The sequence below is a fragment of the Capricornis sumatraensis genome, chromosome 9 (assembly GCF_032405125.1).
Source record: "Capricornis sumatraensis isolate serow.1 chromosome 9, serow.2, whole genome shotgun sequence".
NCBI lineage: Eukaryota > Metazoa > Chordata > Mammalia > Artiodactyla > Bovidae > Capricornis > Capricornis sumatraensis.
Genome location: NC_091077.1, coordinates 19769751 through 19796669, shown reverse-complemented (window position 1 = coordinate 19796669; position 26919 = coordinate 19769751). Strand labels below are relative to the sequence as shown.

The 26919-nt window shown below is 51.2% G+C and overlaps 2 protein-coding genes across 3 annotated transcripts; one reads left to right on the top strand and one right to left on the bottom strand.

Moving 5' to 3' along the window:
- Nucleotides 1-99: 99 nt before the first annotated feature.
- STAP2 (signal transducing adaptor family member 2) lies at nt 100-11766 on the bottom strand. Of its 2 annotated transcripts, XM_068980392.1 has the most exons (13): nt 11586-11766; nt 9053-9124; nt 8808-8930; nt 4294-4350; nt 3701-3801; nt 3126-3260; nt 2738-2807; nt 2545-2647; nt 2337-2411; nt 926-1081; nt 747-839; nt 591-665; nt 105-360 (listed from the first exon to the last, which is right to left on the bottom strand). In XM_068980392.1, exons 1-13 carry the CDS (start codon nt 11685-11687, stop codon nt 299-301), a joined length of 1224 nt encoding a protein of 407 aa, XP_068836493.1. In that variant the 5' UTR covers nt 11688-11766; the 3' UTR covers nt 105-298. The 2 variants fall into 2 exon arrangements, with proteins under 2 accessions (XP_068836494.1, XP_068836493.1); XM_068980393.1 differs by lacking the exon at nt 2337-2411 and having other exon boundaries at nt 100-360.
- A 5594-nt stretch (nt 11767-17360) lies between these two features.
- Nucleotides 17361-26893, top strand: MPND (MPN domain containing). The gene is made up of 13 exons (XM_068981007.1): nt 17361-17367; nt 17465-17721; nt 18444-18680; nt 21388-21520; nt 22136-22220; nt 22433-22529; nt 22767-22839; nt 22920-22996; nt 24192-24360; nt 24446-24516; nt 25058-25147; nt 25801-25893; nt 26681-26893. Exons 1-13 carry the CDS (start codon nt 17361-17363, stop codon nt 26765-26767), a joined length of 1476 nt encoding a protein of 491 aa, XP_068837108.1. The 3' UTR covers nt 26768-26893.
- The last annotated feature ends 26 nt before the right edge of the window (nt 26894-26919 follow it).

Below are 26919 nucleotides of genomic sequence, written 5' to 3'. Positions count from 1 at the left end.
TGCGTTGCAGGCGTATTCTTTACCACTGAGCCACTAGGGAAGCCCCCCACAAGCCATGAGGCATAGCCATAAAAAAGGTGGGAGCTTTTCTTACAGGGTCAGGAGGCAGGGTTTGCTGAGCTGAGGACCACTGGGACCAGCTGTGGGCAGTCATCTAACAGACCCCGCACTGTCCCACTGAGCCAAGTGAAACACAGCTCCTGGGGTCACTTGAGCTTTAATTCTGGGAGGAGGGATCCGCCTGACTGGCGTGTGGCGCTTGGAGATGGACCCGCTGGTCTGCCACGTGCTCAGCTGCCTACTCCAGTGCCCGCCTCCTCTGCAGTTTCTCTTCCAGTTCTGCTGTCACGTCTGCCAGCCCTGAGAATGAGGGTAGGGGTACCTGAGGCTCCAGTGGCACCAGAGACCCCCAGTCTAGGCTTTCCCTGCTTATATCCACCCAGGACCACTGCAGCGTAAGATGAAAATGTGTTCAGTGGCCATAAGGAACTTCAAGATGGTCACAGCAGAGCGTTAAACCAAGCATAGAGTGCTCCAGAGCGTGACCACCTGGGTTCCCCACTTGAGAAGCCCTCTTACATTGACCTTACCTGTGGTGGGCGAGAAAGCCTGTGCTGAGCTGGCTGCCAGCTTCCTGGCTGGGCCACTGTTGAGGTCTTTGGGCTCTGCAGGAACAGACAGATGAAGGCTGAGGCCCACCCTCAGCTGGATAGGGGAGGGGCTGGGAGGAGGGACCCCTTCCATACCTGACTTGGACACAATAGGTGGCTTTGGAAGCTTTGCCTGTAGTTTGGCCAACCGCCTGGGCTTCGGAACAACTGGTCGACTATGGGATGGCACTGAGCAGACAAAGATGTAGTATGTCACATCTAGTCACCAGCTTGCTACCTGTTGCCAGCTCTAGCCACCCCAGTCCCCCACCCACCATCCTCGTTCACATAGCTGGCAGATGGGGTGTCTCCAATGGGGATGACATAGTTGTTATCCTGGTCTGGTAGTGGAGGCAGCTTGTCCTGACTGGGCGCAGGCATGATGGACGTGGGAGGCAGCTGCTTAGGGCCATCCTTGGGGGGTGTAGGACCTGGTGGGAAACTGTGGTCACTGTCGGGGTCCATGTGGAACAGAGACACCAGGGGATGTGTGTGTGCACACCTGGATACAGGCCTGTGTCTCCATGCATGTGTGTCTGGGCATGGGCCTGTTTATGTCTGTGGATGTGTGTCCCTAGGTAGCAATACATGGACACTGGGTGAATTTCATAAGTTGAATATAAGTAAAGGGTTTCCCTGGTAGCTCAGGCTGTAAAGAATCCACCTGCAATGTGGGAGACCTGGGTTCGAGACCTGGGTTCAATCCCTGGGTTGGGAAGATCCCTGGAAGAAGGCATAGCAACCCACTCCAGTATTCTTGCCTGGAGAATCCCCATGGACAGAGGAGCCTGGTGGGCTACAGTCCATGGGGTCAGAGAGTCAAACATGACTGAGCGACTAAGCACAGCTCAGCAAAGGGTTTATACTCTTGTGCATGCATGACACCTCATGGATGCTAAGGTATGTGCTACAGCACTTGTCTGTATTAGTGTGTACACACATATATGTGTAAAGGTCTGAATTTGTGCTCATGAGTGGATATGTCTGCAGTTTGTGTGTACACACGTGATTGTGTCTTGAAGTACATATATGTGTGCTATATGGGACTGGAACTGTATGACACCCATGTTTATGCATGGGTGGGACCACTGTCTACATAGGAACTTCTCATTATGCAGGTGGACACACAGGTTTATGTTCATGAGTGGCATGTGTGTATGTATGTACATTTGTGTACATTGTATATACATTTGTATATGTGTCATGCATGCAGGGTCCTCAGCATCTGCCCAGTCCAGGGAAGACCATACAGCTTATCCCACAGACCTTTCCACTTTTCCAATCTCTTCCTTTTGATCCATAATCTGGACCACCTCCCAGCCTGATTTCCCATCTCTTCCTAATGAAATCCTTTGAGAACTTTAGGAAACATCCTCTCTTCCAGGAAGACTCCCCCCCCCCACTCTGCCCATCCTCCTCCTCTCCCCAACTCTAGGTTGCGCCCCCACCCCCACATTCCCCCCCACCCCTCGCCTCCAGCCCCAGGTTCAACACCTCAGGATTGCGAGTGTGTGTGCCCAGCCCTGGTCCATTCCCTGCATAACCTGGAAGCACGTAGAGGACAGGGTCTGGGTACTTTCTGGGTCCCTGCAACTCTAGGTACAAGACTGGGCACAGGTGGAGCCATGAGAGTCCTAGGTCCTTTCCCACTCTGCCCCAGCGGCGGCCGCGGGGCGGGGGCATCACCTGGGCCGGAGGTGGAGGGGGCCGAGGGCGCCACCCACACACTCTCTCCATTCTCTTTATCCGCCTCCACGAAGCCTGGAACAGAGAGGGCGGCCTGGAGGAGGCATGGCAGCTGGGGGCTGACCCAAGGGTGTCCGGGTTGGGGAGGGGGCGGGAGAGGCGTGGACTGAGCCCTCCCCCCTACCGAGTTCCCTGAGGTTCTACCAACCTATCACTTTCTCATAGTCTTCATCCAGCAGGAAGGGCACCAGCGCCTTATTAGTGTGCGACACGAAATAGTTGACCACTGCTTCGAGCGAGGTGCAGGAGAACTAGGGTCAGAGAGGGGATGCTATCAGGGCCGGCGTGGAAGGGGTGCAGCCCACGCCGTTGCGCTTCCCCGGACCCGGCCCAATGCTCACCGGCTCCTCCACGTCGATTACGTACTTGGCGCCCTCGCGCTTCACCTTGTAGTGCCTGACCACCGGCTTCCTGACAGGGTAGGGAGCGAGTGCATGACCTGGCTGAGGGCAAGGAAGGGCCCGTCCCTCGCCCGGGCCCAGCCCCCAAGAAGGGCCTAACCCTGACCACCCCACATCCTGGCGTGGCTCTCGGCGGGGGACTAGGCCCTCAAAAGACTCCACCTTCAAGAAAGACCCTGCTCCTGGCAATGTCCGCCGGGAGACCCAAGCCCTGAGGGATTCCACTTGGAGGCCCCGCCCAGGCCCCACCCACAACGTGACACCGCCCGGATACCCGACCACGCCCCTGTATCCGACGCCCCGCCCACCCACAGCCGCGCATGCGCACCCATTGAGCGTCTGAAGCGTTGTGACCGACACGCCGCCTGTGCCGTCCCCGCTGGGCCGCAGCAGTAGGTTCCCGCACTCAGGGTAGCGCTCCAGGAGCAGTTGCGCCTCCAGTCGGCTCACTTTCAGGAAGCACCTAGGGCGGGCAGCGTCACTCACTGGTACAGGCCACGCCCCCAGAGACAGCCACGCCCCCCCACGTAACCCAGCCAGGCTCACCTGTCCGTCACCTGGTCCCTGGAGACCCTGCCTCACTCCCCCCTCCCCCGCCACAGACCCAGACTCTGCCTCTGGAAGACCATGTCTGCCCTCCGGCAACGGAGGCCAACACTCAGGGCCCCAGACCCGCCACCCCGGCATCTAACGCCCCCCCCCGCCCCGAAGACCCAGACCCGCGGTCAGGAACCCAGAACCGCCCCAAACACCCAGTCGGGCTCCAGCTGTGGGGACCCAATCCCCACCCCTGCCCGGATGCACCGTGTACCCAAGACCCAACGCCAGGAGACCCTATTCACTGCCCTCTGCGGCCCCATGTTCCCCAGCCCGCCACCATCCTGGAGACCCTCGGGCGCTTACGACGGCATCTCGAGCGCACGACGGGCCTCCTCTTTGGCCAGGGCCTCGGACATCATGTATAGGTGTCCTGGCAGCAGCGTCAGGTTGGACGGGACGCGGAGCTGAACGGGGATTGGGGCGATCAGGAAATGGGCGCCTGTGACCGTGTCACAGGGGGCACACTGAGGCCAAGGTGCGGATGTAGCCAGGATGGAACCCAGGTCTGGAGGGGGCTCCCGAACCGCCTGACACCTCAGGGCCAGAGAGGGCTTAGAGAGGACTTCCGTGATGGGGGACGGACAGAGCAAACGCTAGCACGGAGGATCTCAGACTCAACAGCCTGTGGGGCCAGACGGGGAGCAATTGAGTAACATAGAAATCAGGGCTGTTTTCTAACAATCCTGGTTTTAAAACGACAGCAGCTGACTTTTAAATTTATAGCACTTTGTTGACAAAACAAAACGCAGATGGTTTATACCTGGTTCAGAGGCCGCCAGTTTGAGACTAGTGAGGAGGCTGAGAGGTTTGTTTGGGGAATGGAAATTTTAAAAAGGATTTCTGAGCAGGCCAAGTGGGGAAGGAGAGAGAGAAGGGCCGAGGTTGACCACTCTTACCTCCACTACTGTCAAGATGAAGCCTTTCCACATCTCCCGAGACTCCAGGCTCTCTACCTGGGGAGCAAAAGAAAAAGTATACCTGGCTGATGAGCCCTGGTCTATCCATCTGTGAAATGGGAGTAAGGAATAAGCATCCCTGTTTCTGAGGGTTGTTATGAAAATTAAATGTTAGAACAGGTTAATTTAGAATGATGTCTGAATATAAGTCCTTAGTAATATGGGGGTACTATTCTTTAATGTTCTTACATCAACTATTTTAAATATAATTAATTTATTTCTGGCTGTGCTGCATTTTCATTGCTGCACACAGGCTTTCTCTAGCTGCAGTTTGCAGGCTTCTCGTTGCAGTGGCTTCTCTTGTCACGGAGCATGGGCTCTAGGACAAATGGGCTTCTGTAGTTGTGGCACAGAACCATTGCTCCAGAGCAGGTGGAATCTTCCTGGACCATGTCGCCTACATTGGCAGGTGGATTCTGAGCCACTGGACCACCAGGGCGGTTCACGTCAACATTTCAAAAAAAGAAAAAAAGTCTCCTATGTGTGAAACCCTCCCTTGATTTCTACCTCCCTCAGGGTTAAAACCCAGGCCTCCTTGCGGCCCACAGATCTTACACAACCTGCCCCATCCCCTCCCTGCCCTCATGCCCTCCCTCTTTCCTCCTCTCTCACTCTGCTCCAGCCACAGGGGCTTTCTCACTGTTCCCCCAACATGCCAGGCACAGTTCAGCCCCAGGGTCTTTGGACATGCTGTTTCTACGGCTGAAGTTGTTTCTCAGATCTCCACACTGCTGGCTTCCTCACCTCCTTCAGGTCTTCAATAAGAAGACCTATTCACACTTCATAACATTGCAGCCCTGAGCCCTCATCCTCTTTCCCTTGCACTTGTCTCCCTAGCATCTGCCACCATCTAATACTCCATATATTTTACACATCTTTATTTTTTATTGTATGCTTCCACCACAAGACTCAAGACTGTATTTCTTTTTTTTTTTAATTGAAGTATAGTTGATTTACAATGTTGTGTTACTTTCAGGTGTATAGAAAAGTGATATATATATATATATATATGTATTTTATATATGAGATTCTTTTTAAAATATTTTTGGCTGTACCAACTAGCATGTGGGATCTTATTTCCCCAATGAGGGATGGAACCTGCACCTCCTGCCTTAGAAGGTGGAGTCTTAACCTCTGGACCACAGGGAAGACCTATGAGATTCTTTTTGAGATTCTTTTCCCTTATATATTATTTTAAAATATTGAATATAGTTTTCCCTATGCTATACAGTAGGTCCTTCTTGCTTATCTATATTATATATAGTAATGTGTATATGTTAATCTCAAACTCCTAATTTATTCCTCCCCTCCTTTTTCCCTTTGGTAACCATAAATTTGTTGTCTATGACTGTAGAACTATTTCTGTTTGTATGTAAGTTCATTTTATCGTTTTTTTCTTTGTTTCCACAGATAAGCAATGTCATGTGGTATTTGTCTTTCTCCTTCTGACTTGCTTCACTCAGTATATAATCTCTAGGTCCGTCCATGTTGCTGCAAATGGCATTATTTTGTTCTTTTTAATGGCTAAGTAATATTCCATTGTCTATATGTACCACATCTTCTGTTTAGTTTCTTCCATTGAAGAACATTTAGGTTGCTTCTGTGTCTTGGCTCTTGTAAATGCTGCTGCTATGAACATAGGGAAGCTTCCCTTGTGGCTCAGCTGGTAAAGAATCCGCCTGCAATGCGGGAGACCTGGGTTTGATCCCTGGGTTGGGAAGATCCCCTGGAGAAGGGAAAGGCTACCCACTCCAGTACTCTGGCCTAGAGAATTCCATGGACTGTACAGTCCATGGGGTCACAAAGAGTCAGACATGACTGAGTGACCTTCACTTCGATTCACTTCATGAACATAGGGGTGCATGTATCTTTTTGAATTACTGTTTTCTCCTGATATATGCCCCTGAGTGGGATTTCAGGATCGTATGGTAGTTCTATATTTAGTTTTTTAAGGAACCTGCATACTGTTCCCCATAGTGGCTGCATCAATTTACATTCTCAAAAACAGGGCAGAAGGGTTCCCATTTCTCCATACTGTCTCTGCTGCTGCTGCTAAGTCGCTTCAGTCATGTCCAACTCTGTGCAACCCCAGAGATGGCAGCCCACCAGGCTTCCCCGTCCCTGGGATTCTCCAGGCAAGAACACTGGAGTGGGTTGCCATTTCCTTCTCCAATGCATGAAAGTGAAAAGTGAAAGTGAAGTCGCTCAGTTGTGTCCGACTCCTAGCAACCCCATGGACTGCAGCCTACCAGGCTCCTCCGCCTGTGGGATTTTCCAGGCAAGAGCACTGGAGTGGGGTGCCATCACCTTCTCCCCATCCTCTCTCTAGCATTTATTATTTATAGACTTTCTGATGATGGCCATTCTGACCAGTGTCATTGTGGTTTTGATTTGTATTTCTCTACATCATGAGAAACGCTGGGCTGGAGGAAGCACAGCTGGAATCAAGATTGCCAGGAGAAATATCAATAACCTCAGATATGCAGATGACACCATCCTTATGGCAGAAAGTGAAGAGGAACTAAGAAGCCTCTTGATGAAAGTGAAAGAGGAGAGTGAAAAAGTTGGCTTAAAGCTCAACATTCAGAAAACTAAGACCATGGCATCTAGTCCCATCACTCCATGGGATATAGATGGGGAAACAGTGTCAGACTTTATTTTGGGGGGCTCCAAAATCACTGCAGATGGTGATTGCAGCCATGAAATTAAAAGACACTTACTTCTTGGAAGGAAAGTTATGACCAACCTAGATAGCATATTAAAAAGCAGAGACATTACTTTGCCAACAAATGTCCGTCTAGTCAAGGCTATGGTTTTTCCAATGGTCATGTATGGGTGTGAGAGTTGGACTGTGAAGAAAGCTGAGCACCAAAGAATTGATGCTTTTGAACTGTGATGTTGGAGGAGACTCTTGAGAGTCTCTTGGACTGCAAGAAGATCCAACCAGGCCATCCTAAAGGGGATCAGTCCTGGGTGTTCATTGGAAGGACTGATGCTGAAGCTGAAGCTCCAATACTTTGGCCACCTCATGCGAAGAACTGAGTCATTGGAAAAGACCCTGATGCTGGGAGGGATTGAGGGCAGGAGGAGAAGGGGATGACAGAGGATGAGATGGCTGGATGGCTTCACCGACTCAATGGACATGAGTTTGGGTAAACTCCCACAGTTGGTGATGGACAGGGCGGCCTGGCGTGCTGCGATTCATGGGGTCGCAAAGAGTCGGACACAACTGACAGACTGAACTGAACTGAATAGTTAGCGATGTTGAGCATCTTTTCATGTGTCTCGGCCATCTGTATGTCTTTGGAGAGATGTCTATTTAGATATCCCATTTTTTGTTTGAGTTGATTTTTTTTTTGATATTGAGCTGTATGTATATTTGGGAGATCAATCCTTTGTTGGTCATATTGTTTGCAAATATTTTCTCCCATTCTATAGGTGTATTTTTGGGTTTTTTTTAACGGCTTATTTTGCTATGCAAAACCTTTTAAGTTTAATTAGGTCCCATTTGTTTATTTTTGTTTTTATTTCCTTCACTCTAGGAGCTGGATCCAAAAAGATACTGCTGCAATTTATGTCAGAGTGTTCTATGTTTTCCTCTAGGAGTTTTATAGTACATGGTCTTACATTTAGGTGTTAATCCATTTTTAGTTTATTTTTGTGTATGGTGTTAGCATATTAAAAAGCAGAGACATCACTATGCTGACAAAAGTCCGTATAATCAAAGCTATGATTTTTCCGGTAATCATGTACAGATGTGAGAGTTGGACCATAAAGAAGGCTGAGAGCTGAAAAATTGATGCTTTTGAATTATGGTGCTGGAGAAGACATTTGAGAGTCCCTCGGACTGCAAAGAGATCAAATCAGTCAATCCTAAAGGAAACCAGCCCTGAATATTCACTGAAAGGGCTGATGCTGAAGCTGAAGCTCCAAAACTTTGGCCACCTGATGTGAAGAACTGACTCACTGGAAACGACCCTGATGCTGGGAAAGACTGAAGGCAAGAGGAGAAGAGGACTACAGAGGATGAGATGGTTGGATGGCATCACTGACTCAATGGACATGAGTTTGAGCAAGCTCTGGGAGTTGGATAGGGAGGCCTGCCGTGCTGCAGTCCATGTGGTTCACAACAAGTTGGACACAAATTAGTGACTGAACATGGTATTAGAGAGTATTACTAAGAAGAGTGTCTGGAACACAATAGGTGCTCAGTAATGTTAGCTGAAGATTGAATGATGGCAGTTGAGGTCCTTGTGGATCAGATTGTGTTCTGGGCAGTTTACACACATTATCTCATTTTTTCACTTGTAGAAACTGAGGCCCAGAGAGGTTAATGATTTGCCCAGTGATACCAACCCAGTGATAAACTCTGTGTGATTCTGTGCTGGTATGTGTTAATGGTGGGTGTGACATGGAGGAAGGGTCTCCCACCAGCCACCCCTTAAGAGACTTACCTTGAACTTGATCTCCTGGTTCCGAAGGACCAAGCAGAAGTGGGTGCTAGGGTCATGGGAGTTTCCCCAGGGAGCTTCATCTGTGAGCTTCACAAAGCCTCCTAGATCTAGCTTCTCCACATGCTGGGAGCACAGAAGACAGAGTCTGAGTGCCTCATCCCCCAGCTAGGACATCCTGTCCACACCTCTGTTAGGTCCTGGGGTCAAGGGCAGGCCAGTTATTGAGGCTTCATTTCCATCCTTACCTTAGTGTCCCGATTGCTGTTGTAGAAATAGAGAGTCAGCCCCTGAAGGCCTGCCCAGAACTTCTTGTAATCCTGTGGACCAGAGGTGGAGAAAGAGAGGGAGGTGAGGTGGCAGAGCTGGGCACCTCCATTCTTCTCTATCTCAGGACCTTTGCACCTGCTGGCCTCTTTGCCTGAACATGCTTCTCCCAGATCTTTACATGGTTTCCTTCATCACCTGCAGCCACCAGGGCAGCCCACAGAGAAAGCAGACACACTAAAATCTTTCAGAGAAGAGAAATTAGCACCCTCAGGTAGAGATAGACCCTGGGCCAAGAGATTGCAGAGGAGAGAGGACTTCAAATTGCTAAATCGGGGAAGACTTCCTGAAAGAGGAAGTAAATTAATGAGTCCGTAAGGGCTTCCTTGGTGGCTCAGATGGTTAAGAATCTGCCTACAATGCAGGAGAGCAATGGGGGCTCGATCCCTGGGTTGGGAAGATCCCCTGGAGAAGGGAATGGCTACCCACTCTAGTATTTGGACAGAGAAGCCTGGTGGGCTACAGTCCATGGGGTCGCAAATAGTTGGAGATGACGGAGCGACTAACACTTTCACGATGAGGATAGCTCTTATATTGACAGTTATCATCTACCCATTGAGCCACCTATTGATTCATCCATCCATCCATTCTTTTATCCACTTATGTACTCACCTATTGCACTTCACAGATATTGTGGGGTTTTGTTTTTAAACAAAGATCTGTGGCTATTCTGAGTCAAAGAAGTATCTACCGGTGTCATTTTCCCAAAAGCATTATTTTTAAATTAAGTTATGTACATTGTCTTTTTAGGATACAGAGCTATTCCACATGCCCTAGAGCCCATGCTCTGCCAAAAGAGAAGCCGCTACAATGAGAAGTCCGTGCACCACAACTACAGAGTAGCCTTCCCTGATTAGAGAAAGCCCTCGAACAGCGACAAAGACCCAGTACAGCCAAAAATAAATAAGTAAACAATTAATTAAAAAGAAAGCAGATGATTATGAGCTAATTTTTAAAAAGATATAGTGCTATTACATACAACAGGGTACAGACTAGTGTCAACATAACTTTTATAAAGCACTGGGAAATGAAAAAAATTCATAAGGCTCACTTTATCGCAATATTTGCTTTATTGTGGTGATCTAGCACCAAACCTGCAGTGTCTCCCAAGTATATTTGTGTTTATCCATCGTTTCACCTGTCTGTCCTGGAGACGGACATGGTAACCCACTCCAGCACTCTTGCCTGGAAAATCCCATGAACAGAGGAGCCTGGTAGACTACAGTCCATGGGGTCGCACAGAGTTGGACACGACTTAACGACTTCACATTCAGTTTTCACGTTCATGCATTGGAGAAGGAAATGGCAACCTACTCCAGTATTCTTGCCTGGAGAATCCCAGGGACAGAGGAGCCTGGTGGGCTGCCGTCTATGGGGTCGCACAGAGTCAGACACGACTGAAGTGACTTAGCAGCAGCAGCAGCAGCACCTGTCTGTCCACCCACTCACCCATCTGTCCATCTGTAGATACATCCTAGATACACACATACATTTAACTATCATTTACTGAAGAACTACTGTGTGCTAGGCACTGGGAAGAAAGCAGTAAGTGAACAAACTCATCTGCTTTGTCATACACCAGCTATGTGTCACCCACTGAATGCTGTTTAAGCTCTTTGTGCCTCAGTTTCACCACCCATAAAATAGTAGATAATTATGGTACCTGCCTAGGACTTCCTTGGAAGTCCAGTGGTTAAGACTCTTGGCTTCCACTGCAGGGAGCGTGGATTTGATCCCTGGTTGGGGAACCAAGATCCCCTACATGCTTTGAGGTGTGTTCACTGGTAAATAAACCCTCTTTCTTAACCCCTGAGATCTCCTGCCTCTGGTGCTTTCTAGGCTGGGAAGGATTTGAATGCGTGAAGGCAGAAGGAAAGGAGGAAGCTTCCAGGGCAAAGGGAGGGAAAAGGGTGCTTGGTTTGGGTCCTAGTGGCAGATGAGGGTGGGTCTTAGCGGAATGGAGGAGTTGAGCTTTATTCTGAGGACACACACACACACACACACACACACACACACACACTCATTGGGCCCCTGACTGGCTACAGCCCCCAGTACATCTCACTGTCCCCACCTGCAATCTGTATGGACCTTGACCCCTGTGGCTAAGGTTCATAGAGTTAGTTCAGGGCTGGGGGAGGAGGGGTGCGGGTGTAGGGAGTGGTGTCAGAAGACACCCCCCCCCCACCGCCATTTCCTTGAGAAAGTCCCTAATCCTGTTTATATCTGAGCTTCAGAAAGAGACCAATAGAGCCAAGCGGGGAGAGACACAGAAAGAGAAAGAGCTCAGAACAGAGACAGACAGACAGACAGAACCTTTCCCAGCCCCCAGTCTATGCCTTGCCCCATTCAGCACCCACCTCACCCTCCTCAGCAGGCTGGGGAGGTCTAGGTTCAGAGAGGTGCCGCACCTGCCCAGGGGCCACCCAGCAGTGCCAGCTCCCCGGCCTGTCTTACCCGATCTCGGGGTCCCTTCTTCTCCAGGAAGCTCTCATAGTAGTGCAAGGGCAGGGCACTCTTGGGCTTGGGGACCCGGGGCGGGCTCAGGGCCAAGGCCATGACGGGCCAGGGTCCTTGGCCCGGCCTGGCGTCTCCCTCCAGCGGGTGCTCCAGCTGAGCCAGGAAGCTGAGAAACAGGTTCCAGGGGAATTTCCTCTCTCTGTCAGCTCCAGAGCTCCCTCCCCTGCCAGCCCTGGGCGGGGGCTGGGCCAGGCAGGTCCAGGGATTCTAGGGAAATGCCGGTCTCTCTGGTCCCTGCAAGAAGTCAGGGAGTCAGGGAGGCCTGGTTGGAGTCAGGGAACAGAGAGGGGAGCTGCTGGGGGGCTGCTGGTATGGTGTGGGGGCATCAACAGGGGCACTTGCCTAAGCAAAGACCTGGAAGGGAGAGAAAGGAATCTGGTGCCAGAGCTGTAAGGGAATGAGACTAGAGACTAGAAAAATCTGGCTTGTATTTACCCAAAAATCTTGCAGAGGTTTTGACAGGAATAGCACTAAATCTGTATATCAGTTCGGGGAGATTAGGCTTTTTTTTTTTTTTTTTTTTTTTAGGCAGTGCCACAAGTGGGATCTTAGGTCCCTGACCAGGTATGGAACCCACACCCCTCTGCATTAGAATGTATAGTCTTAACCACTTGACAGCCAGGGAAGTTCCAAAACTGGATAAACTTTGGCATACTGTGTTGAGTCTTCCAACCTACAGACATAGTCTTTCCCTTTTTCCCTTCCTCCCTCCCCCCTGCCTTCCCTTGTTTCTTACTGAAGTATAATAATGTTATATTAGCTTCAGATTCTCTTCATATATTTAAATCTTTGATTTCTTTCATCAGCATTGTATAGTTTTCAGTATCCAAGTCCTATATCTGTTTGGTTAGATTTACATCTAAGCATTTCTTTTTTTCTTTCTATTTCAAAGCATTATAAGTAATATTGTATTTTCAATTCCAGTTTTCATATACTCATTATTAGCATACAAACATGCCACTGATTTTTGTGTGTTGATCTCTTATCCTATAACCTTTTTGAATTAACTCTCTCCTTAGTTCTAGGGGCGTGTTTGGGAGATTTCTTGAAATTTTGTTCACAGATCATGTCATTTGCAAATAGGGTTACTTTTCAATTTATATGCCTTTTATTTCTTTTTCTTGTCTTATTGTAATGGCTAGCACTTTCAGGAGTCGGTTGAATAAGAACGGTGAGGGTGGATGCCTTTCCTTGTTCCCAGTCTCAATAGGAAGTGTTAAGTCTTTTACCGGGAAGTGCAATGTTACCTGAAGTTTTGTCGATGTTCTTCATCAAGTTGATGTAGTTTCCCTCTGTTCCTGATTTGCTGAGAGTTTTTATTATGAGTGGGTGTTGAATTCTAGCAAATGCTTTTTTTTTTTTTTTCATGAATAGATATGCTCTTGTGACACATCTTCTTTAGCTTGTATATTAGTTTTCTGTGGTTGCTGTAATAACGTATCATAAATATAGAGACTTAATACAACACAAATGTATTATCTTACCGGTTTGTAGGTCAGGAGTCCTATGTGGTTCTCATGAAACTAAAATCAGGGTGTTGGCAGGACTATGTTCCTTATTCTTTTTTTCTTTTAAATATTTATTTATTTGGCTGTGTTGGGTAGTGCGTGAACTCTCTAGTTGTGGCACTCAGGCTTAGTTGCTCTGCAGCATGTGGGATCTTAGTTCCCCGACCAAGGATCGAACCCACATCCCCTGCATTGCAGGGTGGATTCTTAATCACTGGACCACCAGGGAAGTCCCTGAGGGCTGTGTTCCTTTCTGAAGCCTCATAGAATGAATCTATTTCCTTGCTTTCTCCAGCTTCTAGCTTTCCCCATTCCTTCCTCCATCTATAAAGCCAGCAATAGTGGGTAGAAACCTCATGTTACATCAGTCTGAATTTCTTCCACAGTCACCTGTCCCTGACTCTCTTTCACATTTAAGGATGCCTGTTATTATATTGGACTCAGTAGATAATCTGGGATCATCTCCTTATTTTAACAATTATTACTTTATTTTAATGTCTCCTTATTTTAATTTGATTAGCAACTGTAATTCCATCTGAAAACTTAAATCCCCTTTGCCATGTAACCTAAATATTCCTAGACCTTGGGGGTTTGGAGATTGAGATCTTTAGGGAATCATTGTTCCACCTACCACAGTCTCTTTAATACAGTGGAAAACACTGATTGAATTTGGAATATGGAAACAGCCCTGCATCCCTGGGATAAACTCCACTTTCTCATGATGAATACTTCTTTTTATATATTGCTGAATTCTATCTATTAACGTGTTTTAAGATTATGTTTTTGTCTGGATTCACGAGGGATGTTCTGTAGTTTTGTTTATTTGTACTCTCCTTATCTGGTTTTGGTATCAGGGTGATGCTAGCTTCATAAAATGAATTAGGAAGTGTTCCTTCTTCAATTTCCTGGAAGAGAGATTATGTAATGCATGCATGTACATGTACGCTAAGTTGCTTCAGTGTCCGACTCTTTGCGACCCCGTGAACTGTAGCCTGCCGGGCTCCAGGGTCCATGGGACTCTCCAGGCAATAATCCTGGAATGGGTTGCTGTTTCCTTCCCCAGGGAGATTATGTAAAAGTGGTGTTAATTCTTCTTTGAACCTTCATAGAATTTTTCACCTGGGCCTGGAGATTTATTCTTTGAGAGTTTAATTTTTTTCAATTAATATTTTTATTAGCATGGTAAAAAAAAAATATGTTTTTAAACACAGGAGATTTTGGCCTCAAATACTTGTTAGGTCCTGCTACTGAAATTAACTTGTAGCTAAACAACTTATGAACCTAGTGATTATACCTAGTCCCTTTTGGGGGACTTTTAAAATTACAAATTCAATTTCCTTAATAGTTCTAGGACTGCCTGGACTTTATACACATAGCAAAGATTAGCCTTGGGAATTCACTGAAGAACTGTGTAACTCTTCTTCTCCTGAACTGTCTGGTAATGTTGATTACACTACCTGCCATTTAGGGGTGCTGTAAATTGTTAATAGTTGATAAGGTCACAGTGGCTAATTTATCAAAGGCAATGGGGATTCATAGAAGGATTTAGAGCAATGGAGGGAGGTGGTCATAGTTGCATTTTAGGAAGATTCCTCTGGGGCCAGGGTGGGAGATGTGAGGGATGTGTGTGAATATGGAGGACTGAATCTCCAGTAAATGATCCAGATGAGAGATGCTGGAGATTTAGCTCTGGGTTTTAGCAGAGAGGCAAAGAGAAAGTAGACAAGGCCATGGGCAAATAAACTGAGGCCATTTGAGCTCTGTTGAGTCTAAGCAGCTGTGTGCTGTGCTCAGTCGCTCAGTCCTGTCCAACTCTTTGAATCTCACGGACTGTAACCTACCAGGCTCCTCTGTCCATGGAATTTTCCAGGCAAGAATACTGGAATGGATTGCCATTTCCTTCTCCAGGGGATATTTGCGACCGAGGTATTGAATCCATATCTCTTGAGTCTCCTGCATTGGCAGGCAGATTCTTTACCACTAGTGCCACTTGGGAAGGCCCCTAAGGGGCTGGAGATGCCTATTTGATGGCTGGACCCTGGGTGGGTGGTGAGATGACTCCAAAAGGAGGTTTGGGCTGGACACAAAGTGAGTGTCAGGGAACATTAACTATCAAGTTAAGAAGAGAAAAATGGATTTTTCTTCGAGCCAAACTGAAGATTATAACAGGAAGCAGATTTTCTGAAAGCTCTGAGAACGGTTCCGCCTGTTAGTAGGCACGGTCATATATATTTCATTTATGCATGCATGCCTGCTGCGTCACTGATTCCCTGACCAGAGACTGAACCCACGCCCTCTACGGTGGAAGCATGGCTTCTTAACCTCTGGACTGCCTTGAGACAAAGGATCATACATCAAAATGACACACTGATATTTATATAAACTTCACTGAGGATACATAGTCCAGGTAAACAAGTCCAGAGGGAGCAGCAGATCATCATGACCCCTACAGAGCTGGGAAAGAACACTGTTCTTATAAGAAGATATATTGTCAACATTAGAAAAAAGGAAAAAAAAATGGAGAAGGAAATGGTAACTCATTCTTGCTTGGGCAATCTCAGGGACAGAGGAGCCTGGCGGGCTACAGTCCAGGGTGTCTCACAGAGTCGGTCACAACTGAGCACGCATGCATGGCTGATTCACTTCATTGTACAGCAGAAACTAAGATAACATTGTAAAGTATTATCTTTCAATTTAAAAAAAATGGAAAAAAAGAAATAAAATGTTAGAAAAAGAAAAGAAAAGAGATCGTTACTGTGGAGCAGGAGTTCCTATCTTTCCATCTTTGAGGATCTCTGCTTAATTCGTTACACAGATTAGCAAGAGAGGGAGGGAAGAGGTCCAAACAAAGAATTGTTGTTTACTTTTTCTTGTCCTACCTTAAAATACAAATCTTATTGCATCATGAGTAATAAACACTCACATTCCCCAGCTCTTACTATATGTCAAGTCCTGTTCTTTAACAACTCTGAAGTAGGAATTGTTATCCGCAGGAGCAAACAGAGAGGTGGAGACACACGGCCAAAGTCACAGAGCTGGGAAATGGTAGAGCAAGATTTGCAGCTAGGTTCACTCTCATTCCAGACCACTGTGGCTGGACAGCCCTGTCCCCCTTTCAGACCGGCATCGGGTACACCCATCTGTAGCTGAGTCCAGCCAAAAAATTGCCGTGCAGCTGGAGGGAGCCCCTGCCCAGGGCTTTCAGCCCTCTCTGGGGTTGGGGAGTCCCAGCGATGGGAGGTGGCCCTGCGCCTCGGGGCCAAGGTCCTGGGACAGTGACCAGAGACAAAAGAGCAGCAGTGTCCCGCGCACTCCTAGCCAGTCTCCGCCCACGTGCATTGCGAGCTGAGGGTTGGGTGGGAGAGGTGGGGGGGGGTGGGTCTCAAGAGAGGTTTGACTCGCGAACTGACTGGTTGAAGACCAGACCCTAAAACAGATTGGACGCGTAAAGCCCGTGGACTCCTGCTGACTGGTCGAGGAGGAGCAATTTAACGCTTGATTGGCGGGAGGGATTCCACCCTCTATCGTCTATTGGCTAGAGATGAAATAACCCAGTTATAATTGGCTGGCGAGCTCAGCTGCGATCCAATCAAGGCAGTCGAGGGCCGGGGGAGGGTGGCAATTAACCCTTTAGAGAATGCCGCCCGGCTTGGGCACTTTAGAGTCGAGGCGCCGGGTTGTTTCCTTGATTCTGGCCCGCAGCCCCAGGGCAGTGGGGCTCATCCTCCCAGGCCTCAGTGTCTTCCTGGTACCAACAGCTGAGGCCTGTGGGTCCCTCATTAGGAGTGATCGCGGATCTCAATTTCCCCGCTAGTCGTAGCGGGTTGAGCCCCCCTAAGTCCCCCAGCCCCAGGCCTCAGTCGGTGTCCTCGGGTGGAGTCATTGGTTCTCCGAAAGAGGAAGCCCCCGGCCTCAGTGTTTCCAGTGGTGCCCCGAGCTCTCGGTTACCACTTCCCTCCCACAGAAGGTGGCCTCAGGCCTCAGTTTCCCGAATGGTCCCCTAGGGTTGAACCCCCACCTCCCTCTCCCGCGTGAACCGGCCAGAGTCTGGCTTTCCCCCGCTCGCCTCTGCTGGCCAAGCCCCCAGTCGCCCACCGGCGGCGGCCAATGGCAGCGATGCTCCCCCCTAGGGGCGGAGCCGCGTCACGTGCCGGGAAGAAAGAGCCCGAGGCGCACCGGGCGCGGGGCGTGGGGCGGAACGGCCATGGCAGGTACGGCGGGCCTGGCGGGGGGCCGGTGGGGCACCGGGTTGGGTGGCTGCACCGCCTCAGGGCGCGCGGCTCCGCTGCAGCCTGTCGCTGCCCGTAGCTCCGGAACCGCTGTCCCCCGCTGGCGGCGCGGGCGAGGAGGCGCCGGATGAAGACGAGGACGAGGCGGAGGCCGAAGACCCGGAGCGGCCAGGGGCATCGGGAGGCGCGCGCGGCGGCGGAGGCGGCGGCGGGGCGGGACCGGGGAGCTGCGGTGGGCCAGGGGGCGCGCTCACTAGGCGCGCGGTCACGCTGCGGGTGCTCCTCAAAGACGCGCTGCTGGAGCCGGGCGCCGGAGTGCTGTCCATCTACTACCTGGTGAGCACCTCCCAGCCTCATCCCGTTCCAGCTCGTGCAGAAGGGGGAAACCCGGGTCTAGTGTGCTTTCTTGCCGCAAGCCGAGCCCCTGGTGTGAGGAGGGGAAACTGAGGCACAGAGCATCCTGACTCAGCAGGAGCCTTTCTGGGTGGGAGAACATTGTTCACCAAACTCTCCATTCCACAAAGGAGAATCAGGCTCAGGGAGGACATTAGTGCCTTCCTGGCTATGTAACTTCACTCAACCTATGCGTATCCTAGTTTCCCCATCCGTAAAATGAATGGGATTTTCTTTCCTCCCATGGGGTTGCATGAGGATACAATGAATAAACTGCTCAGTAGTGTGCCTGCTACACAGTAAGTCCTTTATAAGTGTTTGTTATTATTGTTATTGTTCTCTTTGTGAATGGGAGCAGTTTGTGAATTGAGCATCTGCTGTGTGCCAGGCAGTGTTGGGTGTTAGGGACACAGTGGAGATCAAGTCACATGCAGTTCTTGTTCTTTGGGGCTCACAGTCCAGTGAAAGGAGTGGGGATGGGCACATAACTTGACAATTTCAATCCAGGCTGATCAGGATGGTACCTAAGCTGGAAGCCTCCTGAAATGAAGTGGGAGATGGGTGGCAAGCCCTGGGAAGCAGCATGGGGTCAGGGAGGACTTCCTGGAGGAGGCAGTCTTGATGAGTACCAGCTCCTGGGTCCAGCCAACCCACTGTCACTGCAGGGGAAGAAGTTCGTGGGAGACCTGCAGCCCGATGGAAGGATTGTGTGGCAGGAAACAGGCCAGGTGTTCAACTCACCCAGCGCCTGGGCCACCCATTGCAAGAAGCTGGTGAACCCGGCCAAGAAGTCTGGCTGTGGCTGGGCCTCTGTCAAATACAAGGGCCAGAAACTGGACAAGTACAAAGCTGCTTGGCTCCGGCGAAACCAGCTCCATATGACTGCAACTGCCGCTGATGAGGTACATCCTTCAGCCTCCCTGACTCACTGCTGGATAAAAAGTGCCCAGAGAGAGAATGTTGGAGCTGGGGCCTTGAGGGATGAATAGGAGTTGATCAGAATGAGATGAAGAGTAAAGAGCTTTCCAGAGGAAGGAACGGCATATGCACAGCTTTGTAGGAATGAAGAAACACATGATGCTTAAGGAACCATTGTTAGCTGATGCAGCTGGAGATTTGATGCCTTAGTAGCTGAGGGGGCTGGCAGCATTGGCAGGGACCAGATTTGGGAGAGTCTTGAATGCTGTGATAGTAATACATGCACACACACACATACACACACACACATACACACAGAGGCTGGAGTTGATGCTGCAGTCTTTTTTAATGTTTTTATTTATTTGGCTGCATCAGATCTTAGTTTCAGTTCGTGGGCTCTTTGTTGTAGTGCACGTGCCTCTCTCTGGTTGTGGCTTGGACTCCCGAGTGCACAGGCTTAGTTGCCCCACAGCATGTGGGATCTTAGTTCCCTGACAAGAGATCGAACCCAGATTCCCTTCATTGGAAGGCAGATTCTTAACCTCCCGACCACCAGGGAAGTTCCCAGATGCTGCAGTCTCGAGGCAGAATTTCTTGTTTTCCAGGAAGCCTCAGGTTTTGCTCTTAAGGCCTTTCACCTGATTGGGTGAGGCCCACTGACAGTATCAAGGGTAATCTTCTTTATTGAAAGTTAACTTATTGTAGATGTCGACCACATCAACCAGATGCCTTCACAGCAACACCTAGGCTAGTGTTTGATTCAGTAACTGGGTACTATAGCTGAGCCCAGTTGACATAAAACTAACCTTCACACCACACCATAGGGCTGTTCATTCAGCAAGCATTTAATAAATGCCAGCTGTGTGCCAGGCCCTCTTCTACATGCTGGAGATAAAGCAGAGAGCCAAATGAGAAACATCCCTGCCTTCATGGAGAGAGAAACAAAAGAAATAACTCCATCTTATCATACTTTGGAAGAAGTGAGCAGGGGCAGGGGAAGCAAGTGCTGAAAGGAATAGGATGGCCAAGGAAGGCCTCATTGAGAAAGTGACATCTGATCAGTGAACTGAAGGGGTGGAGGCAGGGAGCTATAAAGATTTCTGGAAAACAGCATGTGCAAAGGCTGGACCGGTCTTGTGTTTTGGGGGAACAGCAAGACTCTGATGTGACTGGAGCAGAGAGTGATTATAGGGAGAGAGGAAGGAGGGAAGGGCAGGGAGGGGAAAGGGGCAAGTCTTGGAGGGCATGGTGGGGTGTGGGGAGGACTTGGGCTTGTATCCTGAGGGAAGTCGGATCCCTGGAGTACTGTGAGCGGCGGAGTAGGTGTGGGGCCTGAGTCAGGTCCTTAGCGGCGCCCTCTGGTGGCCGCTGTTGGGAGGACAACAGGAGCCAGGGATTCAGGGTGCAGGTGGGTGATGATGGGGTGAATCTGGCCGGCCTTTGAGGAGGAGGAAGTGGGTAAGTTCTGGTTGATTCTGAAAGTGGATGTGATGTGATTTGCTGGTGGATCTGATGTTGGTGTTAGGAGATGTTTTGTTCCCCTAAATGTTTTAGCAAGCGCCTGGACAGGATTACCCTTATTGGAGATGTGTGGAGGAGCAAGTTTAGGGGGATGGTCAGGGTGGCCTTGTTGAATGTGAACACCCCCTTTTGAGATGTCAGGGACTAGCCAGACCTGAGGTCCGGAGGTCAAGGGAGACCTAGCCTGGAGTCAGGATTGTGGGCTGTTGTCCAGGGGGCAACTGGGGTTTGAGGCCACCCAGAAGGGGTGTAGGTGGGGGAATAAAGAGGCGGGAGGACCCAGCCCTGGCCCAACGAGTGAGATGGGGGAGAATAAGGGGGTCCAGGAGTGGTGGGAGGTAAGCCGGTCAGTGCGGGGGTGGGGATCCCGGAGGAGTTACCAGGAGACGCTGCTGAGAGGAGGCAGGGGACAGAGACTGAGATGTGGCCGTTGGGTTTGGACAGAGAGGTCACTTCGTCAAGGAAGGGCTCTTTAGGAGAAAGGAGGAGGAGAGGTTATTGAGAGAATCTGATCAACTAATCCATGCAAAGTGTTTACCAGCTGGATGAATGGAGCAGCAGGGCATATGCTTGGCATATGCTAAATGCTTTGCACGCATTGTCTAATTTCACCCTTATGCACCCCTGTGGGTTTGGAAGTCATTGTGCCGTTTTACAGGAGAATAGAGCCTGAAGTCTGGAGAAGGTAATGGCACCCCACTCCAGTACTCTTGCCTGGAAAATCCCATGGATGGAAGAGCCTGGTAGGCTGCAGTCCTTGGGGTCGTGAAGAGTCGGACTCGACTGAGCGACTTCACTTTCACTTTTCACTTTCATGCATTGGAGAAGGAAATGGCAACCCACTCCAGTGTTCTTGCCTCGAGAATCCCAGAGACGGGGGAGCCTGGTGGGCTGCCGTCTATGGGGTCGCACAGAATCGGACACGACTGAAATGACTTAGCAGCAGAGCCTGAAGTCAGTTTATAACAGGTGGAGGCGGGATTCCAGCCTGAGCAACTGGTCCTCATCCTAGATTGTCTCTGCTCATTCTCTCCCTCTAGTGGGCACCCGGGCCAGCGACAGGAATGGCAGGTTCTGGCCTGCCAGAGTTCTTGGTCGAACTTGTGGGGAGGGCATGGAGAATCCAGCTAAAAGTCCCGTCGCGTTCTCCCCCACCCCGACCCCACCCAGAGCCCGGCCAGCGAAGTAGAGGAGGAGGAGCCGCTGATAGAGGAAGAGGAGGAGGAGGTTCTGACAGCAGCCTCAGCGGAGGACAAGAGTAGGAGACCGCAAGGGAAGGGCCCCTCGGAGCCTGTCCACTCGGGTAAGAGGTGTAGGGGAGGGGAGGAGGTGGGGACGGTGGGGGGAGGTGGACAGAGCTCAGGCGGGAGAGGAGGCTGGGTGTAGAGCCCGCTAGAAGCCTGGCTGACTTCCCAGCCCTCGTTGCCTAATTTCACTCTCACCGCCTGACTTTTTAAGCTATAATTCTACATTTCTTGGTCCCACTGCCTAATTTCTTTATCCTTACACCTCCATAGGATTTCTTTGCCCCGTTGCCTGATTTCTTTGCCTGTCTGGTCCTCACCTGATTTCCTGATCCCTTCTTCTGATTTTTTAGTTTTTTATGTCCAGTTTGTTGACTTGCTACCTGATTTCTTTGTTTTTAAAAATATTTATTGATTGATTGATTTGGCTGCACTGGGTCTTAGTTGCAGCTTGCACGATCTGGTTCCCTTACCAGGGGTGGAACCCACGTCCCTTGCATTAGGAGCATGGACTCTTAGCCACTGGACCGCCAGGGAAGTCCTTTCTTGATTTTTAAAGACTGCCCCTGGAGTCTTCTTTCTTTCTAGGACTGCCTGGTCTTGGTTTTCCAGTTCCTAGCTGGGGAGAAACTGATACTGACTTATTTTCTTAACACCCCCTGCCAACTCCCCAGAGGCCACGCCCCCAGGGAAAAGGGTGGAAAACAAGATCCGGGTGCCGGTGCGCTACTGCATGCTGGGAAGTCGTGACTCGGCCAGGTCAGATGCACCCCTTGCCCGTTGGAACCCAGCCCTCATCCCCGTCTTCAGAAGCTCTGCAGCATGGGGTTGGGGGACAAGGGCAGGCAGGGGCAGGTTGGAGACAAGGCCTCAGATCTTCAGAGCTAGCTGTGGGACCGAGGGAGCCAGTGTGGGGGTGAGGGAAGGCCCTTGGGGTGTCTGAGGCTGTGGAACCTTCCTGGCTGCCACAGGAACCCGCGCACCCTGGTGGAAGTAACGTCTTTCGCAGCAATCAACAAGTTCCAGCCATTCAACGTGGCCGTCTCCAGCAACGTGCTGCTCCTGGTGGTGTGTGTGCAGCTCCTTCCTTGTCCCTTAGGTCTCAGGGGCTCCCAGGCCTGGGGAGGGGCTGGTCCCTCCCCAGAGGGTCCTTGGAACAGAGACCTTGTCTGCTCTGTTCACTGTTGGTAAATAGTAGGTACTCAATCAATATCTGAGGAAGGAGGGGGGTGGGCTGACCCCCAGGACGGCCTTGGCACCAGGCGCAGTCTGAGCGGGTCTTCCCATGTCCCTCCCCCTCCCCAGGACTTCCACAGCCACCTGACCCGCAGCCAGGTCGTGGGGTACCTGGGGGGCCGCTGGGACATCAACAGTCAGAGTGGGTATTGGGGGCCCGTGGGCACAGAGGGTGTTTGGGGGCCGGGGTCAATGTCCACCCCTTCTCCCGCCTCCGTGCAGTGCTCACGGTGGTTAGAGCCTTCCCCTGTCGGAGCCGGCTCGGGGATGTGGAGACCGCGGCCACCGTGGAAGAGGAGGTGAGGGGGCACATGGCGACGGGGCATTTGTTGCGGGGGGCGGGGGGGGGCCGCAGGCTGGTGCACACACAGCTGTCCTGGCTACCGCATCAGGGCGCCTAGCGCCGTGTCGCCACTCAGCAAGGGTGCAGATAGCTACGTGTGAGCTCCAGTCCCCACACCTGTGACCCCCACCGTCATTCTTCCTCTGCGCAGATGCCGCCAGCCCCTTCCCCGCTCAGCCTGCCTGTCACCTGGTAAAGGCCGGATAAATATTAAATGCCCTCCTTCGATGTTTTCATACAGTGCTTAGTACGCGCCTAGCACTGCACTAAGCGCTCCACGCCCGCCTTTTCCAGCATGGTCAGTTCCGGAGGACAGAATAGGTGTGCGTTTGGTGCACAGCTTTCTCCACCCACCTCTTCCTTTCTCTTTACGCTTGTGCTTGCCTCTACTTGCGTTCGCACATCTGCCTCTTTATTTAACTATTTATTGAGCACCTACTGTGTGCCAGGAATTGTTCCTTGAGCTGGGGATACAGCAGTGAGCAAAATAATAATTTGCCTTAGATTTACAATAGGAGCATTTGTTATTTTTTATTATTATATCATTATTTTATTATGTTTTGGCTGCACCACGGCGGCTTGCGGGATCTTGATTCCTACACCAAGGATTGAGCCCCACCCCTTGTGGGGCTATGAGAGGTCCAAGTCCTTAACCACTGGACCACCGGGGAATATAGGAGGCTTAAAAAAAAAATTACTTATGTTTGGCTCTGCTGGGTCTTTTCTCTAGCTGAGGCGTGGGGGCTTTTCTTCTTGCAGAGCATGGGCTCTGGAGCACAGGGACTTGAGTAGTTGCGGCTCCCAGGCTCCGGAGCACAGGCTCAGTTGGTGTGGATGGCCTTATTTACTCCCCGGCATGTGGGGTCCTCCCGCGTCTGGGGCTGAAGCCTTTATCTCTTGCATTGGCAGGCAGGTTCTTTACAGCTGAGCCACCGGAGAAGCCTGGAGCATCTTCTTTATGTCTTTGTTGACTGTCCCCCTCCCTGGATTTGCTGAGCGCGGGGCAGGGTCTGTCTCGGTTGGTCACTGCTGTATCCTCAGGGGCCTGGTACACAGCAGGCGCTCATTAAATGTTGGCCGTGTGGGGCTGGATGGTGGCGTGAGCGCACCAGGGCTGGTGGAGCCCCACCGTCCCGCGTCTCTGCCCTCAGATCTACCAGAGCCTGCTCCTGCGCGGCCTGTCCCTGGTAGGCTGGTACCACAGCCACCCTCAGAGCCCGGCGCTACCGTCGCTGCAGGACATCGACGCGCAGATGGACTACCAGCTACGGCTGCAGGGCTCCAGCAACGGTTTCCAGCCCTGCCTCGCCCTGCTCTGCTGTGAGTCCAGGGAAAGGGGTGGGCGTGGGCCCTGCCGGTCACCGAGATCCCAAGTACAGCCCCTTCTCTGTGTCTCCGCCTGCAGCCCCTTACTACTCTGGCAACCCTGGCCCAGAGTCCAAGATCTCACCCTTCTGGGTGATGCCGCCCCCTGAGGTAGGCGGGGCTTCAGGGGAGGTTTGGGTGGGGCCCTGCGTGGCTGTGGGCGGGGTCAGGAGGGCTTGTTAGTGGCAAAAAGCCAGTACTCTGGTTTCCAGCTCATCTCGGGAGCTGGGGCCTCAGTTTCTCTCAACTGTGAGATAGGAACATAATCATTGAACTGAGGCAGTACGTGTGAGTGGTGTTGAAAAGGTTGGGGCTCCAACTGTGGCAAGCTGCCTTGGCTACCAGTATGGCCTCTGACCTGAGACCTGTCTGGTTTCATTCTCCAAGTCCAGTCTTGGAGTCAGAAATCAGCTTTAGAAAGGAATTTGGGAGGCATGGCCACGTCTGTGATGGAGGCCACCCTGCCTCCCTGGTCACATTGCTGGGTTCTTCTGAGACCCCAGGTGGCTCTGAATCTGATCGCAGCCCAGAGCCAGGCCTGCAGTATCGATTCCCTGGCCCCCAGCCCAGGGAACTTCCTGCTGTGCCCTGCAGTTTTGGGCTGAGGGGTGGGGGGCGATAGCTAGTGGTGACCAACTTGTGTCTCCACCAGCAAAGGCCCAGTGACTATGGCATCCCTATGGACGTGGAAATGGCCTATGTCCAGGACAACTTCCTGACTAATGACATCCTCCATGAGATGGTAAGCTCACTCTGGGGTGGTGTGGGTGGGGGACCCTGGGAGGAGCAGGCGGGGGCTGAGGGCGCCCCGCAAGTTGGACATAACTCTAGGAGTCAGGAAGCTGTGGTTGAAAGTGTCACATCAAGACCCAGATCAGGTCTCTTCTGCTGCTGAAAATCACGGGCTCTAAGGATTAAGTCCCCAGTCCCGGCCCCTCCCCTCACCCCCACCTGGCCTCCTTGCTGTTCTGGAAGGTGCTAGTAGGGACGCTTCTACCTTGGACTATGCACCTGCCACTGATTCTCCCAGTGGAGACATGTGAGGACCTCAGGTGTTACTTCTGCCATTCATCAGGCATTTAAACAAATGGAGCTAGTTCATCATACCTGTGACTTCACAGATGTTCCTGCTCAGACTAAGGCTAGGCCAGGGAGTCTTTCAGGGCTGCAGGGGTAGAAAGAATCACATTCAGCGATTCTTCTGCTTCTGGGGGAGGTGTCTCCTCCTCCAGGCAGCCCTCCCTTCTGCCAAGCGCCTTCATTTCCCCAGGGTGGCACTGCTCGGAGGTCCCTCTCTTGGGGAACTAGGTAACTCCTACGTGCTGGGCTGCATTAGTCCAGAGGCCCCTTGATGGGCGGCAGCGGCTGGGGCTCATGTGTTCCCTGTCCTGCTAGATGCTGCTGATGGAGTTCTACAAGGGCGCCCCTGACCTCGTCAGGTTCCAGGAAACTTGGAACCAGGAGCACACCTACCTGGACAAGCTGAAGGTGAGTGAGGCTCACACCTCGTGCAAACCCTTCCTTTTGTAAAGATCTCAGGGAGCCCCCCCAAGAATATATCCACAGGCAGCTCAAGGAAAAGTGAGTTAAGTGGACTTGTACAAAAATATTTTAGTCAGATATAAGTGCTGCCAAAGAAAAGTCATGTTTGTCACATGAGGGTGGTGACAGTGGTGGAGATGGCTATCAAGTACAGATGAAGATGTAAAAGCCTGCAGCCCCCGTGGCCCTGGGGCTATCCTGGCTGAGACGCTGCTCCTGAACAGGAGGGGCTCCGAGTCTGAAGCACAGCAGAGCTGAGCCAGGCAGAGGGGCTGGTGCTGGGAGTAGGCCAATCCAGTCGCAACCCCCACTGCCCCCGCCGTTAAGTCAGGGGTATGTGTCAGCAAGGGCTTGGCAGCCTTGTGTCCTGCCTGGGAGTCATTCTCAGAAGACACATCCCACTTGGCTTTACAGAGAACCAGGTTCATATGTTTGCTTGTTCTGTTCAGACTGAACAGTGACTGGGGCTTAAAGCTGCCAGATCGGTCACCTCTTACTTCGGGGCGGGGCTGGGCTGGGTGGGTAGGGTGGGTGTGGCCCGGGCGCCCAGGGTGGGGTGTGGGGGATGGGGCGTGTGAGAGCCGACTGTGGAAGGTGTGGAGGAAGCTCACCCCCCAGATGACATTCCTAGGCCCAGGATGCACCTGGAGGTGTGGTTTTAGGGACACCACCGGGGTTAGTGGAGCTCTTAGCGGGCCAGCAGTCCTGAGGTGCCGGACCTGCCTGTTTTCAGATCTCCCTGGCCAGCAGGATGCCCAAGGACCAGGGCCTAGGCCACATGCTGGATCAGGTTTACAGCCTCCTCAAGCAGGGGAACTGAGAACCAGTCTCCAAAGACAGGAGAGGGCTCTGATCAGACGTGGCCCCTGCGCCTCTGGGTGAGGGGATGGGTTCAGGGCTTCTGTGCTGTTTGTCCTGTGTGGCTGACTGTGACAGCAGGGGCTCAGATTATATAATAAAGGAGAAACGGGC

Excerpts from the sequence above, each read along its gene's own strand:
- STAP2 (XM_068980392.1), bottom strand. The coding sequence starts at position 11,687 with ATGGCCTTGGCCCTGAGCCCGCCCCGGGTCCCCAAGCCCAAGAGTGCC. Across the intron at positions 2,648-2,737 it reads TAATCGACGTGGAGGAGCCG|TTCTCCTGCACCTCGCTCGA; the intron begins GTGAGCATTGGG and ends CTCTGACCCTAG. Across the intron at positions 1,082-2,336 it reads CCCCTCCACCTCCGGCCCAG|GTCCTACACCCCCCAAGGAT; the intron begins GTGATGCCCCCG and ends GTTTCCCACCAG.
- MPND (XM_068981007.1), top strand. Across the intron at positions 17,722-18,443 it reads TGCTGTCCATCTACTACCTG|GGGAAGAAGTTCGTGGGAGA; the intron begins GTGAGCACCTCC and ends CTGTCACTGCAG. Across the intron at positions 24,517-25,057 it reads GGGTGATGCCGCCCCCTGAG|CAAAGGCCCAGTGACTATGG; the intron begins GTAGGCGGGGCT and ends TGTCTCCACCAG.